We start from the raw sequence: 17,324 nt of genomic DNA, 5'->3' as shown, positions 1-17,324 counted from the left end.
CACATATTATGACTGCTCACATGAAATTCAAGTTTCATGTTTAGCTTCCAAAAATCTTTTTCTCGCCAATCTCGCTTGATTGTATTATTTATTAACTAATTAATATAGTGCAGGAAAAAATGAGCTGACCAGATTGAAAACAAAAACAGCTGACGGTTTCATCAGTTCTAGGGTCTTCTTCTGGTGATAGTGATGAGGACTCAACAATCAAGACCAATACACTTATCCATCGATGCGGTGGCATAGCATTTTGGAAGTGGCTTTAGTTTTGTGTGGTATCAAGCATCATGGTTAGATGAGATGAACTCTGGTATAACGTTCGTAAAAGATATTAGACAGTCATATGGAATGTTGAATTTAAATTTCAGGGAAACAAATAATTTTATTTGAAATAAGATTGCATACCTGCTCACTGATGAGGAGCAGTTTTAACCCAATAATCATGCCCCTTTCGTTGTGTTTCTTGCTTCCCATAGATGGATTAAACGGAAACACAAATCCAATTCCGAGAAGCCTGGAGAGACATCGTTGAAAAACTGAGTCATTGCAGCCTTTCTGGTGGATTCCATGGATATGGTTGACATTTCTATGTGGTTTTGTCAGTTTGCGTGATGTTTGTGTGGAACAGAGATACAAATACGGATTAATATAAGCTGAGAAACAAAGGGAGCTGGAACGCTTCCATTTCTTGAGTGAAAAAGAAGATTTAATGAGAAATAGTGGTTGGAGGTCGACTTTAATGGTGAGAAACGGAGCTATTGAGAGACGCCTGAGTTTCTCTGAGTAGAACGATGAAGGTGAAGTGTTCTGTTTTAGAAGCTTTGCTGTGGATTATTGATTGGACCAAAAGACAGACCTGTCCAAAACGTGGGTATAGGATTATAAGACCATGATTAACCCGGGGTTCTTAGAGTGGGGTTCTTACCGGAAGTTAAGATACTGTTTCTTAACTTTTAACTAAAAAAGGTAAGAACTGGTTCTTAAAGTCCTTATTTAAGAACCGGTTCTTAGCTTTTTTAGTTAAAAGTTAAGAAACAGTTTCTTAACTTTCGCTAAGAACTCCGTCCTAAGAACCATGGGTTAATCATGCTTTAAGGATTCAGATAATCAATGGATATGACATGGCAAAATATAAATCTTTTATTGGATGATTTTTTTAGTCCAAAGTGGAGAGTCTAGGAGGAGCTCATATGTGAGAAAAAAAAGGAGAGAGATTCATTATTGGGGATAAATATCTCAGACTCGTCTCCTTTATTTTCTCCACACTCCAATCTGTAGCAGAACCCTTAAACCTTATCCCCTTTCCGAAAGCACATCGAGAGAGAGGGATAAAGCTTTAGCCTTTAGCAATGTCTGCCTCCGCTTCTTCCGTTTCCCTCTCTTTCTTCAATCCTAAATCCCTTCCTCTCTGCGTTTCCCGCTCCGCCTCCGTCTCCGTCTCCGCCTTACCTCCTTCACTCTCCTTCAAACTCCACTCCCTCTCTTTCTCCGCCGTCAAATGCTCCTCCTCACCCGCCCAATACCCATCTCGTTTCGTCACACACGTCGCCGTCTCCTCCGATTTCGAGGTGGAGGAAGACGACATGTTCGCTGACGACGACTCCCCGCCGCAGGAGCGCAGCTCCTTCTCTGCTGACCTCAAGCTCTTCGTCGGTAACCTTTCCTTCGATGTCGATAGCGCCCAGCTCGCTCAACTCTTTGAGAGCGCCGGTACCGTTGAGATGGTTGAGGTAAGAACTGATTCTCTTCCTAAAGTTTGGTGCTTTATAGTTTTGCTGATGAAGTAGAGATTGCCCATTAGCTTCTTGAAAATGGGTTCTGAGTCTTTTGATGATATGATGTTTGATTGTGATGAAATGGGTTGGCTTTGTAGGTTATCTATGACAAAGCTACTGGCCGAAGCAGAGGTTTTGGGTTTGTGACAATGTCCACTGCAGCGGAAGTTGAGGCCGCAGCTCAACAGTTCAATGGCTATGTAAGGAGATTACTCCTCTTCTTTATTGTATCTTTGCTTGTTGTTATACATTATCTTTGTCTGTGTATGTTCTTGTTCCTGGCTTGTGTGTAATAATGTTATTTGGTGTCTCTGATTTCTTTTTTTCTCATGTTTTATGAAATGCTGTTACTTATGTGATCGTTCTTGTTTCTCATTTGGGGATTTGAGTTGCTGAGACAGTCGTTGAACCTTTGTTTCTTTGCACTACAGGCTTACTGTTTGTATCTTGCAGTTTGATCTTTTAGATTTTGTGGTTGTTTTTGCTAATGATGTGGACATGAACATTGCAGGAATTTGAAGGCAGACCCTTGAGGGTTAACGCTGGCCCTCCTCCACCGAAGAGGGAGGAATCATTCTCCAGAGGACCAAGAAGTGGTGGTTACGGTTCAGAACGTTCCAGTTACGGCTCTGAACGTTCCGGTTACGGTTCTCAACGTTCAGGACGTTCTGGCTACGGTTCTGAGCGCTCCAGCTACGGTTCTGGGTCAGGTTCGGGATCAGGTTCATCAGACCGTGTTTATGTGGGCAACCTTTCGTGGGGTGTGGATGACATGGCTCTTGAGAGCTTGTTTAGCCAGCAAGGAAAGGTTGTAGAGGCCAGGGTCATTTACGACAGGGACACTGGTCGATCCAAGGGTTTTGGGTTTGTGACACTCGGTTCTCCTCAAGAGGTCACAAGAGCCATCAATTCTTTGAATGGAGCTGTGAGTAATCATCATTTTGTTTTGATCAGTAGTACTTGCGAGCAAACATTCTCTGATAACACTTTTTTTTGTTGGGCTTCTTCTATAAAGGATTTGGATGGAAGACAGATTAGAGTCTCAGAGGCTGAGGCTAGACCACCAAGGCGCCAATTTTGAGTGAACATGCAACTTCATGTTCTGGAGGTGTAGCTCATCTTGACTGACGACAAGCTATTTATGTTTGGGCTTTTGTTTCTTTATTTCACTTTTGGTTCGTTATGGGCTTTGAATGTTTTGCCTTTATCTTTACAGACTAGGGTTTTGGACTTTGTCTTTTTCTTATATATTACATCTTTCTTTCATCCTTATGGTGTGGGCAAAGCCCAAGTACCCGTGCAGACTAGGGTCTGTTCATTATTCAATGCTTTTTATTTTCTTCTCTTGAAAGAAAAAGTAAACAATTTTCCTAATACATTACACATTCGATCCCAGTTTTATGAAAATGGGCCTAAGCGACAGTTTATAGATTGATTAAGTCTTGTGCCACGGACAACACAGAGAGTAGACACATTTGAGTGTAGATAGTAACACTTTTTCAACCAGTCAAGTGTCATGGCCTCAAAAACTCACAAGTGAACGGTTCGACCGCTAGAAACATAGACGTTAACAGTACCAGCAAATAAATAGATTACGAAAATTCATTACTACCTAATATTATGTGTGAACACAAAATTAGCGACCTGAGTACTTCTGCTTTTCTGTCAGGCTTATGTCAATTGACTCAATTGTAATAAATCAGAAGTGTTTTTAAGAAATTTCCTTCATTTACATTCCTCTCTATTGATTGGTTGTTCTTTTTTTCTTTGTTATTCCAATAAGAGTTAGGCTTCTCTCTCTCTCTCTCTCTCTCTCTCTCTCTCTCTCTCTCCCTCTCTCTCTCTCTCTCTCTCTCTCTCTCTCTCTCTCTCTCAAAACCAATCTTTAGCTGTAAATAGAAACAGTGGCGAAGCTAGGTTTAAGTTTTACGTGGATCAATATTCATTTAATATATAGTTAAAATGATAAATGGGAGAGTTGAAATCAAGACATAGGGTCATAAAAGAAGATTTTTACCATCAGACTACAACAAGACATGAGATATTAAGCCTATAGTTAAGATTTTTTAGATTTGATATGGGTCAGATGTCCTCTTTGACTATAGACCATTTTCGGTGTATTCTCCTATTTTTATCTCTAAAATAAATTAATTCTAAAATAGAAATATGTTTTTTTCCAATGTATTCTTCTATTTTTATTTCTAAAAATAAATATTCTCAAAATATTCTATTTAAATTTTTAAAAAATATTTTTATTTATGAAAGTTGATAATTAACCTTATGTGCTTTTAACTTTTACAAATTTTCATAAGTTATGATTTTGTTTTAAGTATTGTTTCTTTAAAAGACTATTACATAAATAAAAGTGTGATTCAATGTTTATAAAAACCGTGTTTTCTAAAAATAGTTGTTTTGGTTATAACTATAAAAGTTTTTAAAAAGTAAAGAATTATCTTATAAATAAAAGTATGACTCTTTAATAGAAAAATGTTATTTTTGCTTCCATATTTAGAAAAAAATAGCAATTTTTTTTTTTATTTTTAAATAAAAATGGATTGGAACATCTTTTTTCTGTTATAATATTTAGAAGTAGAAATAGCAATTGGTCGTAGATGTTCTAAAGTGGCTCGGCCACTGAATAGAAACATGTTTAATCTATTTATTTTTTCACCGAATTCATTCGACTTAGAGCATCTCCAAAAGACACTCTATAACTTCAAATATGATGTTTTTGGCTCTCCAAAAAGAAACTTCAAAACTTCAAATTTGAAATTTTGAAGAGTGAAACTCTATATTTGAAGTTTCACTACTCAAAACTTCAAATTTGAAGTTTCATATTTTTTTTTTGCATTTTGGTCCCTACAATTATATATCACATTTATGATTTTAAAATATTTTCTCGTTTATCGTTTTAATCCTTAAAATTTTTATATCTCAAAAATATTTCAATTGTTTTACAAATTTAAGTTTTACACATAAATTAAATTAAACTTTAAAATAATATTTAAAATATTTTAAACTATATTTAGACAATAACCATATGCAAAAGAAACTTAACAAAAAAACTTTAAAAAAATTACATGAAGACATACCTATTACAAAAAGAAAAAAAATATTTCAACAACACTAATAGTCAAGTAAATTTGATCTGGAACCTCTAAATCTCCAAAATATTGTCCAAAGAAATTTTGTGTAACCGAAGATGGTTGTTGTTGTTGTTTTTTTGATGTATTTTCGTACGATTCTTTCTTGTTCAGATCGAATGTATTCACGAGTATTAATATCGTCGATAGAAGTTAAGTCTTTTACCAATATTTATTTTTCTCTTTTACTTTCTTTTTCATATTTAATGTATTTACAAGTATTAATATCACCTATTTTCAACAATTTTTAGCTCGTAGTCTATAAATTAAAAATAAAAAGAGTCATTTTTACTTGAAAGTGCACTATATGATCATATAATTTGACAGAATATTATGATATTTTGCTTAAATTTTAATATTAATTATGTCATTTCTATTTAAAATTTTATATTTTAATAAAATATTTTACTAATTAATATTATTGTAATATTTTTATATATGTGTTAATAAAGGTTTTTTGAATTTAAATTAATTATGACAAATATAAGGACCATAGTATAAAATACAAATAGTTTTGAAGTTAAGTTTGAAGTTTTGCTTTTGAAAAACAATACATCTAAACTTCAAATATAAAGTTTTAGAAACTTCAAAAGTGTTTCTTTGGAGATGCTCTTAGAAACGAAATATGGCTGACCCATGTGATTTATTGATTGCTTTTTTTGGGTGACTCTAGTTGTATTGATGTGTTTAATATATTTTGTGTATATAGAAAAATAACTAGTTTATTGCAATTTCGATTTATTTGACGGTTGAGATTAAAAAAAGGAATTTTTTATCACTAGACTAATAGGATAATGCTAAATTAATGTCAAAACCCTGTATATATTTTGCGGACGTCACGTGACGAAGAGTAACTTCAACGTGATTGGTCTTAAGAAGGAAACAAAAAAATGAACGAAAGTAAAAAACAAATAGGACATAGCAATAACCGAAAGCAGAGAAGGAACATTGAAGTGAACTAATGGAAGATTATGTCTCAAAAATGAAGAACACAAAAATAATAAATGCCACTTTGCTCTTTCTCCATCATACTTCCACTACTCTTCTTGCCTACAAGTCAGGCATTTTCTTCCTTTTTAACTCATTTCCCTTTGTGCACAAAAAAAACTCATATTCCTTTTGTCTACATTATATAAAAATCAATTCCATAACCAACTCAATCTATGCATATTTAACTTAATCATATGTAGAAGCAAGCTTGTGATATAGTGTGAGAGCACTATTTTAAGCTGACTATATCTCTATATATTTTACAAGTTTTTTTTGGAAATGATATTCCGATCACTTCCCTGTCATCTTCTCACCGCAACTTACCCATGTTATATACATTGTTAACAAAACTACTTTTACTTCGGTTTAACTCTTTGTGAAATAAATTAACAGAGCAACATAATTATTTTTTATCCAAAGAGAAATTTGGTTGTAAATTCAAACTGGAAGCGAATCATTTTTTCTAATTATCCACAACCATATTTGAGATTTAAAAACACCCAAAATAGCATTAAAATATTCTTTTATTCCAAAATAGCACACAATATGGAATAAAAAAAACTAATTAAAAATATTTATTATTATTTTATATTTGAATGTGGGTTTAGAAATTAACAAGGCCGGCTTAGGGCATGGGACAAGGGGACATGGGCTCCAGGGTCCAAACATTTTTTAACCAACAAATATTAAAAAAAAGGTCCATAATTTTTAAAAATAATTACGGATAGGAGTCCAAAAATTTTAAGTTGTTTATAGATACCTGTAAAAAAAACCTAATTTTTTTTTGCCCAAAGGCCCATTAATACTTTAAGTCCGCCCTGGTGATTAAGGTTTAGTACGGGATTGTTTTTTAAACGTCCGAACTCAATTAAGAAAATGAAGTTCAAAAGGTACAAAATACACGACCAAATGAAAGACCAGAAAATAAGCACAAACACCAACACTATGATCTTAAGGAAAAAACTTAACATAAGTTGGAAAGGGCTTCATTCTGAAGTCTGTTGTTAGGATAATTTAGTTATTTAATCTTTCAATTAGTACTATTTTGAAAAACAAAATCTCTTTGTATGCTATTTTTGTCACAAATAGGTGTTGAATAATGAATACATCGAGAATGAGCTAATTATGTTGTTTGAAAAATTCATCATGGTCGATTATTATTAAGTTAGCTTGGAAAGTGAGAATCTCAAGAGGAATGTGGGGTACAATAAGAAAACAAAACAAAAGAGTTAAATACGCATGCAAGCATGCAAATACAAATACAAATTAATGGCTTCAAGAAGTAATTAAGTATATGTTTATAATCTCTAAACCCACAACATACTATAATCTATTGGGGCAGGTTTCACTGAGTTCTTGGGATTGCCATTCCTTTTTGTTTAATATTATAATTTGTTATCGCACGTATATAAATAAGTATATACTTCATAGAATGGGGTTAACTGTCCACGAAAAACAACATTTAAATAGCACACTGAATAATATAGCTATATAGTTTTTTTTTTTTTTTTTTTTTGATTAACCTGGAGGGATCTTAACCCCCAGAGGACTAACCCCTCGGCGCGAGGCAGCCCATTTGTTACTATGGGAATTTGATACCCAATTGCCTGGCCAAACACTTGGACATATCTGAGGGGGAAGATCGAACCCGCGGCCCTTAGGACCAACGAATTCGCCTCGCGCCACTCGACCACAGGCGCTTGGTTTATAGCTATATAGTTCCCTAGTCCATACTTGAATAAGCTGTGTAGCGTACCATTTCATAATTAAAATCTTCCGTATATTATACTATTGTGTTATCTATCATTGTATTGGATTATTATTTATATATTTTACAATGCGTGCTCTTTTTGCAGCTATATGTGGAGTAGATGCATGGCCGTGAGTTAGATATCCCTTATCCACATGAACAAGGATATGTGTAAAACAAAAAAAAAGGTAGGGGAAAGGTATGAAAATACTCTATGTTTGATGCTTAGAACAAAGAGATAGAATAAGGAGTTTGACTACATAGGGAGAGTGAATGAGACCACGGAGAATAAAAACCATAACTCGATTACTTTGTGTTTCGTATTTCAATCATCAATGGCACGGTGCTCCATAACCACAACCAGACATTATCATCACTAAGGCTATGAATGTTTTGAGCGGAACCCAAAGAATGCACTGCGGGACATACAAGCTGTTACCATTCAATTAAGTTCTTTTGCTTTTATATTGTTTTAAAATTAAATAAACAAAAAACAGAAAGTACTGGTGCGGGAAGAGTGCGGGAAGTAATTGGTCTTGGACCACACCTTCTTCTGAAAAGAAAGCAATTAGGGTGATTAGACATAAAAAGCTACAGATAAATTTATTTTTATAATAGAAAGAACACTATACATTCATTGATACTGTATTTATATAATATACAAAAACTGATGTTTAATGTGTATTGGTTGGGTGATTAATTAATTTTGTCAAAAAAGAATTTTATTCATCAAATAAATTATAATATTTAGGAACTATAATAAAATATTATAAAAATTATTTAATTATGTTTTTAAAAAATGTATATTATTTAATTAATAAAATAAGTTATGTTAAAAAATTTCCATTATGTATTAGTTTTAAAATTTTGTTGGTAAAATATAATAAATATTTTAATTTATTTAATTTTGTTTAAACAACAACTAACACAATTATAATTTTTAAAATAAAATAAGAAATTGACTATAAAATCTCAACAATAGTATATTAAATTTAATTTCATATATATATATATAATTTAAAATAAATAAATATATTAAATTAAATTAATATCACTGATTTATTAATTTTTAAAATATAAATATATTAAATATATTCCGCAGTTGTCCCGCAGTAATCCCGCAGTCACCATTCATATTTTATTTTGAACCGCTAATTTTATACAAACCGCAATTGTTCCGCAGTACATAAAAACCGCAGTTAAACCGTACCGCTGTATCTAATTCGCTTGTCCCGCACCGCTTAATCTACCATTCGGAGCCTTAAGAGTTTACAATACTATATATATATGAGACGACAAAATATATATATATATATATATGCGCGCGCGCGCGCATATTTTACATATCCGTCCATTACTTGATCACACTTTCATTTAAATATTAAAGAGATAAAGTAAATTATGTTTGGACCCATCTTATTGTCCAGAATCCAGATATATGTAGACAAATGATAATGAAATTTTGATTTCTAATTTCATCGTCAAAAATGAAAATTTTGTTCTGTTTCTTATAAAAGGGAATCAAAAAGTGAAGTAGCTTTATATCTAATCAGTTTATTTAATCTAAAGATGTTTTCTTTGTTACTTCCTATATTCTTTTTAGCACAACAAATTTAGATATCATTATGAAGAATATATAATGAATGCAAGGAATATTTCCTTTTCAAGTATGCAGTTTTTAAATAAAATGTCTACATTCTTTAATATATATATATGTATATTTACATTTATTGTAGATAAAAAATTTCTTTAACCAACCCGTTAATAAAAAATTCTCACAGAAAACTAAATTTCAACACGTTACTCGATTACTTACATTTACTATGAGATTTAGTTTTCTGCGAGAATTTTTGAACAATAACGATTTCATTAATTCATTCATGGAAAGATGTTTTATTTTATTAAACAATAACGATTTCATTAATTCATTCATGGAAAGATACAAAGTGAGATACGATGTTAAGATACAGATGCCGGTAGATCTTAGACCTCCAGAGACAAAACCCCAAACACGAGAAAACTAAAGCTTCAACACAGACAGACAATGAACAAAAGAACCGATCTTTACTAAGATAGGCAACCAAAAGACCCAACACTCTGAATAGTTTCAACACAAATCAGATAAAAGGGAACCAGAAAATAAGCTTGAAAAGAGCTAAATCCTCGCCCAAACTACTGACAAAAAGGAAGCAAGCGGAAACACTATTTACTACTTTCATCGGAAAGCCAAAGAAACTGAAACTGACCAAGTCTTCAAAAGGATATGAACCATGCTCTTCTACAGGACCAAAGCAATTAAAGAACCAGAACCCATACCTCGTCCATACATTTAGATTAACAGATCACCAGAAAAACCTGAAACCAAGAGTGTAGGAGGCAATGATGAAACATCCAAAGATTTGCCAGATCTAGGATGAAGACGAGCAAATCACACACCACAAAGGCCAAACCTGCATAATCAAACATCAAAGATCTATAAAAAATAAAGCCTCGAAAAATCCAAGATATGGCTTTAACAACTCTTATTCACGGATCCAAGTAACAACTCTTCTTCACGGATCCAAGCTAAGCCGAGAGGAACCAAAATCAAAGAGGTCAAAAAATTCAGTTGAACAAAGATCGGTTCGATTATAACTCTAAGACAAAAAAAAACACAACACCGAGGTTCGAAAGCCAGCGAAAACTGGCCGAATACTAGGCTAGGCATGGGCGGTTCGACCCGGTTCCTTTCGGGCCCGGATCTTTCGGATCCTAAATATTTAGACCCAATACATATTTAGAAATTATCGGTTCGTGTCGGTTATTCTCGGGTCCAGATCGGTTATTCTCGGATCTATAATTAAAATACCCATAAAATATCCGTAATTTTTCGGGTCCATATCGGGTCCGGATCGGATTCGGGTTGTCATATATATCTAAAATTTTACAAAATAACTTAAATGAAACTATTAATAATTAAAATAAAACATTTTTAAACTCTAAATTTTACATTTTAAAGCTTCATATTACTTAAAAATGTTAAAAAATAATAACAAATATTGTTAACAAAAGATATTTCAACTAAATCATAAAATAATATATATAAAATAGAACACAAAAACATCATAGTTTTAGATATACATGTTTTTAAGTCGGGTACAAATCGGTTCTTATCGGATCAGATCTATTCGGATCGGTTCTTTTCGGATAAAAATTTTAGACCCAAAAAGTACTTATAAATTTTCGGTCCAGTTCCGAGTCGGATATTTTTGGGTCGGTTCGGGTTTTCGGGTCCAGGTTAAAACGGCCAGGCCTACCGTATAGAATCAATCTGGAGAAAAATGATTTGACCAGCCTTAATTTTCTGATTAAAGAAGATTATTAAAACTCGTGGTACAGATTTAATCTTCTATATATTTATCATGGAGCATTACGATATGTTTTCGTAACCACGTATCATCACTAGGATGATTCTTAGAATCCTTAGAAAAATAAGTTGTTCTATATAAATATATATTATATTTTTTTATTAAAATAACTATCAAACTCATTAGTAGTGTACAAAATAATATTCTCATTATTTTATTAAATAAAAGCTACAGAATTATCTAATATGAGTAACATATATATGATAATTAATGATTATGAGTAATACATATTTAATAACAATTTTTGTATTCTCTATTTTTTTGTTTAATTTTATATTATTAAATAAAAAACACAATCACATTAAGCATATAATAAAAATTAGATTTTTCTTATACGTTATATTTTAATTTTTTTAAATGACTATAAATTAGAGAAAATGGTAAAAGTCTCACATTGAAATTTTTTTGATCAATGGTTTAATTTTTTTTTGTTCAAGCAAGATGCATGATCATTATCGTATGAAGATGAAGTATCATATTATCTATATATATATATATATATATATATATATATATATATATATATATATATATATATATTAATATCATTTAAATTAATTTATATACTAAATAAAAATATAAAAATATGTTGATATCAAAATTTGCTTTGAAAAATTATTGAGATATAAATATTTTAATTTTGAAATTTGTATTAAAAAATATCACATTAAAAAATTTGTGATTAACGGTTTAAATTTTTGTTACGGCAAATATACAAGTGTTAATAAAATCATATGAGTAGAAAGTGTCAATAATAAATATTTATATTAAAATATACTATAGATATATAGATATCAATTTCAATATCACTAAAATTTAATTATATACCATATAAAGTAAATAAAATGATTTTTTGACTTTTTTACCCAAAAACATGATTGTAAATAAGCAAAATGTATTAGTTTTGATTTATGTGTCTACTCTAATATATGCACTTTAATGTATACAAATTATTTTTTAAATATGTGGTTTCTAGTATGTTACTTGATCCTTACAATCCCAGAAATACACTTCTTCAAATCGAAGTAAATTTTAATATTGAAAGCATTATATATATATATATTATTTCATTCAGATTAAATAATTTATTCTTGATTTTTATTCTTAAAAAACTTTTATTGAAATATCATGACAAGATTTCAATCACCTCTTTTTGAGTTTGTTCGAAGAATGAGAGATTTGATCATTCGTCTAATGTTTGTTTCTCATTAATATTCTATCTAGCTATTATAATTGTAAGAATGAGAGATTTGAACTATTTATTGTAAGTTTTCTGGTTTATCATTTAATAAATCAAACAATTTTTAGTGTATACATATACTTGAATGGTAAAGCATTATATTATTTTTATCGGTATACTCTTAAGTAACTAAACCTCAAAAGCGTAGGTTAATAAAATAAGTAATTTATTTTGTTGTTCTACAATTAGATGATTTTTAGACCGAACTAGTGAATATAACTAGACATATATTTTTATATTTCGAGTCTGCACTTATATTATATAATAACTTGATATATTAGATTTGAACACTAACCTGTGAATATAATTTGCCGGTAATTTTCTTCAAAATTTTGTTTTTAGATATGTATCTGGAGTGGAATTAATTTTTACAGATGTCATTCATTTTAAATTGACACTTATATAATTCACCGAATTCACAGAAGAAGTTAAAAAAGAAACAAAACTTATATTAGATACAATTTTATAAAGGTAGAAAATGAAATCACTTATGGATAATCAATAGTAAAAAAACTGAGAGCAAAAACATAATCCCCTTTTGTCATTTTACAATCGATGTTGCCTACCTGATTTTGGTGAGTTGTGTCAGCCGCAAAACCATTATGACCACATGCTGCACACTATGCTTTCTTTTTGTGCATATGAACTCTTAAAAATAATAAAAATGAGTTGTAATACGTTAACTTTTTAACAACGATGCTACATTTAAAAGACTAATATTTGTACTCGTCATATTACAATCGATAAAGTTTGTAGTGTTACGAAATGTTAAAACTATTTAATGAATAAACATTAATATAAAAAACTCTTCCGCACATGCACACGAATTATCGACTAGTGTATATCTTATATGTACTTTTTGTTTATGTAACCATTTTTATGTTAAACATCTCTCATATTTGTAATCTTTAGTTATTACTATACCAATTTCTTATTTAGTTTATGTTATTTAATACAACTTTCAACCAAAGTTCTCTAAACATCTATACCATTTTGATTTTTTCGGTTCCAGAATCATTGGAGTTAGTTATTAGATGTCAAAGATGTTTCATACAGTACTTTTATGTTTAGAATACAGTCATAAAGGGAAATGAGGAAAGCTAATAAAACAAAAAATAAAGGGAAGAAAAAAAAACAAATAACGAGAAACAAAAGGAAATGGTCCACGCGTGCCAACATGAAATGTAAGTGCTGGTGGATGCAACGCGCGCGCTTAATTTTCTCACGTGAAAAATTCCCGAAAATACAAAGAAAACTATTTAATAAAAATATTGAGAAATTTCCAAAGATAAACCGAAAGAAATATCATAGGATAGCACTAAATTTTTTTTTCATAAATAAATATAGATTCTAAAAATTAAAATGACCAAAATGTTTTATTACAAAAGTAAATATACATTTATACTCCTAGGGTTAACTAATTTAAACTTTAGGGTTTATAGTTAAGGGAGAATTTGAGATTGAGGTTTAAAATTTTATAAAATAAATATTAAAAATTTGAAAATAAAAATTTTTAAAATAGTTTCGAAAAGTATTTTCGAATTACAAAAAGAAAATTTCAAATTTTTTTTTTTTTTTAAGTTTGAATTTGAAAACATATAATCTAAAACTATATATTTTTATATTTTTATATTTTTTATTTTTTTATATATCTATGGTATTATGGTCTTTTTAACTATTAAATGAAACAATTTGATTATTTTAGTTATTATGATGTATTCTCTGTGACTAAAACTTTGAAAATGGTATATTTACTACAATTGCCCATAAATAAATAAGCATGACGCGAGAAGACGCACTCTGTATTTATAATGCTTCTTCTTTGACATTTGTACGGTGTGTACCACTGTCAGCAAACCCAAAACTATTTCTTACTTTCTGTTTTCTTTGGGGCAAATAGATTAGATTTTTCTTTGCTTAATCAATGGAAGTGAACACTGAAACCATGCAAAAGTCGAAGTTTGGAAGAATCTGTGTGTTCTGTGGAAGCAGCCAAGGCAAGAAGAGTAGTTACCAAGATGCTGCTGTGGATTTAGGCAACGAATTGGTATTACATACGTATCTCGATCTATGTTTACTTTTCACAGCTTCCATACTCTGGTTACCAAATTCCCCTCTGTTTTGTTCTGTTACAAACACTTAACATGTTATATAACTTACAAGTAATTTTTTTTTGTGCGACTAACTTACAAGTACTAAAACCTTTAAAAGTACTGTTGATATGTGAAACTTGTGTTTCTTTGATAGCTCAGTTTTCATTTTCATTTTCATTTTCATTTTTATCATATTTATCTTTTATGTCTGCATATGTATGATTGTACAAATAGGAGTATCTTTGGTTTTGATTCCTCTTCATAGCTCATTAGTCAATCGTATCTGTAGTAAGAAAAAATGACTGAGAAGATTAATCTCTGTTTTGTTTGACTTTACAGGTTTCAAGGAACATTGATCTAGTGTATGGAGGTGGAAGCATAGGTTTGATGGGTTTGGTTTCACAAGCTGTTCATGACGGTGGCCGTCATGTTATTGGGTAAACTCTTCAAGCAGTTACTTAATCAGAGACTTGAGATTAAAACATACTAATAAGTGTATTTTTCTCATTTTTGTTCTCATTTTACTGCAGAGTTATTCCCAAGACACTCATGCCTAGAGAGGTATTCTTGCTATAAGCCCTGAGAAAAAAAAACTTAAAACTGTTTCAGTTTGGTTCTTGAATCCTCTTTAACTATTATCTTTCCTATCCATTAAATCAAACCTTTTTCATATAAAGCAGTAGTTTTGTATGGTTGCCTTAGAAAAGAGTGAGATGGAGAGATTGATTGCTAAGTCTTTTAAGGAATTTTAAAATAATCCCATTTGCTTACATGTCATCATTGCTTCTGTCATAGAACAGTCTAAAGCTGCTTTGCTTTCCTTCTTTTAATTTTATTGAAAGTCTCAAGATTATTGGTTAAATGGGGGTTTTCTTTTTGGCAGTTGACCGGTGAAACAGTAGGAGAAGTAAGAGCAGTTGCAGATATGCATCAAAGAAAAGCAGAGATGGCTAGACACTCTGATGCTTTTATTGCCTTACCAGGTTAGTATTGAAGTTTTAAAACCTTTCTTGAATCTTGAAGTTGTTCAAAGTCCCATCTGTTTTTGTATCTGTCAGTTTTCCAAACAAGTAATGATTATGTGAGATAAAACTTGTCACAGTCTAGTGACAGCCTTGTTTAAGGATCTAATAAGCATCTTCTTAGGCTTTGTAATTTCTTAATTTTGCAAAATCAATTAAAACGAAGAAGAATAATGCTGATTAAAAAAAGAGCACCGAAAAGGGTTTTAACTCTTTGACTAGTATATTGCCAAAGAAGATGGAAGAGGAAACATTGGTAAAAACATGTTTTCTTGGTCAAACTCAAGCTGTATACATTCTTTTAAGTTTGAAATTTTAAAAGTATATGATTTTAAGTTTTTATATGGGCAATTTTTTTAAAAAAATAGATAAAGAAGCCTTGACCCATCCACATCTCGCACTGAAAATAAGACCTATCTCTTACTCCATATAGCTTGTTGGGTAGTGTTACTGTGACCAAAGTTTTAATTTTTTTTTTTTATTACCTGTTTCATGTATAAAGACAAAACCTAAAACAGTCCTAGAAAAAGCATGTTTTGCCCATACAGGGAGGTCTTGTTCTTCAATAAGACCCTGCTTTTGTGATCATGTCCATATGTAAAACAGAGAGTCAGAGAACAGGACGAAGCATTGAATTTATCAAATAATATAGTAATAATAATGTATAGAGATAAAAAAAAATAATAATAAATAATGTATAGAGATAATAATCTCTTTCTGCTTCTGAATACAGGTGGGTATGGAACACTTGAAGAACTGTTGGAGGTCATAACATGGGCCCAACTTGGGATACATGACAAACCGGTAAAGATTCAAAATTTTGGTGGATAATTACAAACCCAAGTCATTAAAAACTAATCTTCATTGTTTTGATGCAGGTGGGTTTGCTTAATGTTGATGGATACTACAACTCTCTGCTCTCTTTCATTGATAAAGCTGTTGAGGAAGGATTCATCAGTCCCAATGCACGCCAGATCATAATCTCTGCACCCACTGCTAAGGAGCTTGTAAAGAAGCTTGAGGTAACCTGACAATTAGCAATATGATGGAACCAAAAGAAAGAAACTGGTTTTTAAACAAAAAAAGAAAAAGAAAGAAACTGGTTTCTGAAGTTTTGAAAACATATAAACTGTGTTGTTGTTGTTGTCTGTTTGCAGGAGTATTCACCTTGCCATGAAAGTGTTGCATCTAAGCTTTGCTGGGAGATTGAGCGGATTGGCTACTCCTCTGAAGACTGAGGATCATTATAATCGTATAACTCTATAATTATTGAATGTCAGGAGATTTCAAGACAATCTCACTTTCAGGAAGGAAACATGGTTTTAAGATCTTAGAAACTTTTGATTAGGAGGTGTAAACTGAAAATTTCCACTTGAGGTAGGAAATGAATTTGTGTAAATTTCACTACTTCCCTTTTTAATTAACTCTGAAATGTTTATGTTTCAATGAGTCACTTTCCTCTGTGACTTAACCAATGAAGTTAAATGTTTTTGGACTTATTTTTTGGGGTGAACCTCTAGGCTTCTAGGTTCACCAACCAATAGGATTGTGTTATTTCATATTCGATATCTTTTAAAAAAAAACAAAATATTGTCAAATTATATTATCTTTTTAAAATTAAAAGGTAAAAATAAATAAATAAAAAATAGTAGTAATTAAAAAAAAAATTATCTTAACGTCGTCAGTAAAACATTAAACTCTAAATCCTAATTCCTAAACCCTAAATCCTAAACCTTAAACCCCTGGGTAAACTCTAAAATCTAGGATAAATCTTAAACTCTAGGATAAATCTTAAACTCTAAATCAAAATCACTAAACATTAAAACACTCAAGGGTTTAGGGTTTAGGATTTAGGGTTTAGAGTTTTAGGGTTCAATGTTTTTATTTAGAGTTTAGGATTTATC

The 17,324-nt window shown here is 31.0% G+C and overlaps 2 protein-coding genes across 2 annotated transcripts; both read left to right on the top strand.

The window, feature by feature from the left end:
• Nucleotides 1-1,167: 1,167 nt before the first annotated feature.
• Nucleotides 1,168-3,045, top strand: LOC106452455 (29 kDa ribonucleoprotein, chloroplastic). The gene is made up of 4 exons (XM_013894578.3): nt 1,168-1,730; nt 1,874-1,975; nt 2,287-2,700; nt 2,791-3,045. The coding sequence occupies exons 1-4, from the start codon at nt 1,350-1,352 to the stop codon at nt 2,854-2,856; spliced, it is 963 nt and encodes a 320-aa protein (XP_013750032.1). The 5' UTR covers nt 1,168-1,349; the 3' UTR covers nt 2,857-3,045.
• An 11,056-nt stretch (nt 3,046-14,101) lies between these two features.
• LOC106345462 (cytokinin riboside 5'-monophosphate phosphoribohydrolase LOG4) lies at nt 14,102-16,917 on the top strand. The gene is made up of 7 exons (XM_013784666.3): nt 14,102-14,352; nt 14,738-14,835; nt 14,929-14,959; nt 15,282-15,381; nt 16,154-16,224; nt 16,299-16,442; nt 16,578-16,917. The coding sequence occupies exons 1-7, from the start codon at nt 14,230-14,232 to the stop codon at nt 16,656-16,658; spliced, it is 648 nt and encodes a 215-aa protein (XP_013640120.1). The 5' UTR covers nt 14,102-14,229; the 3' UTR covers nt 16,659-16,917.
• The last annotated feature ends 407 nt before the right edge of the window (nt 16,918-17,324 follow it).

This window comes from Brassica napus, chromosome C6 (assembly GCF_020379485.1).
Source record: "Brassica napus cultivar Da-Ae chromosome C6, Da-Ae, whole genome shotgun sequence".
Lineage (NCBI taxonomy): Eukaryota > Viridiplantae > Streptophyta > Magnoliopsida > Brassicales > Brassicaceae > Brassica > Brassica napus.
Note: the sequence above shows the minus strand (reverse complement) of the source record. Positions and strands in the feature narration are given on the sequence as shown.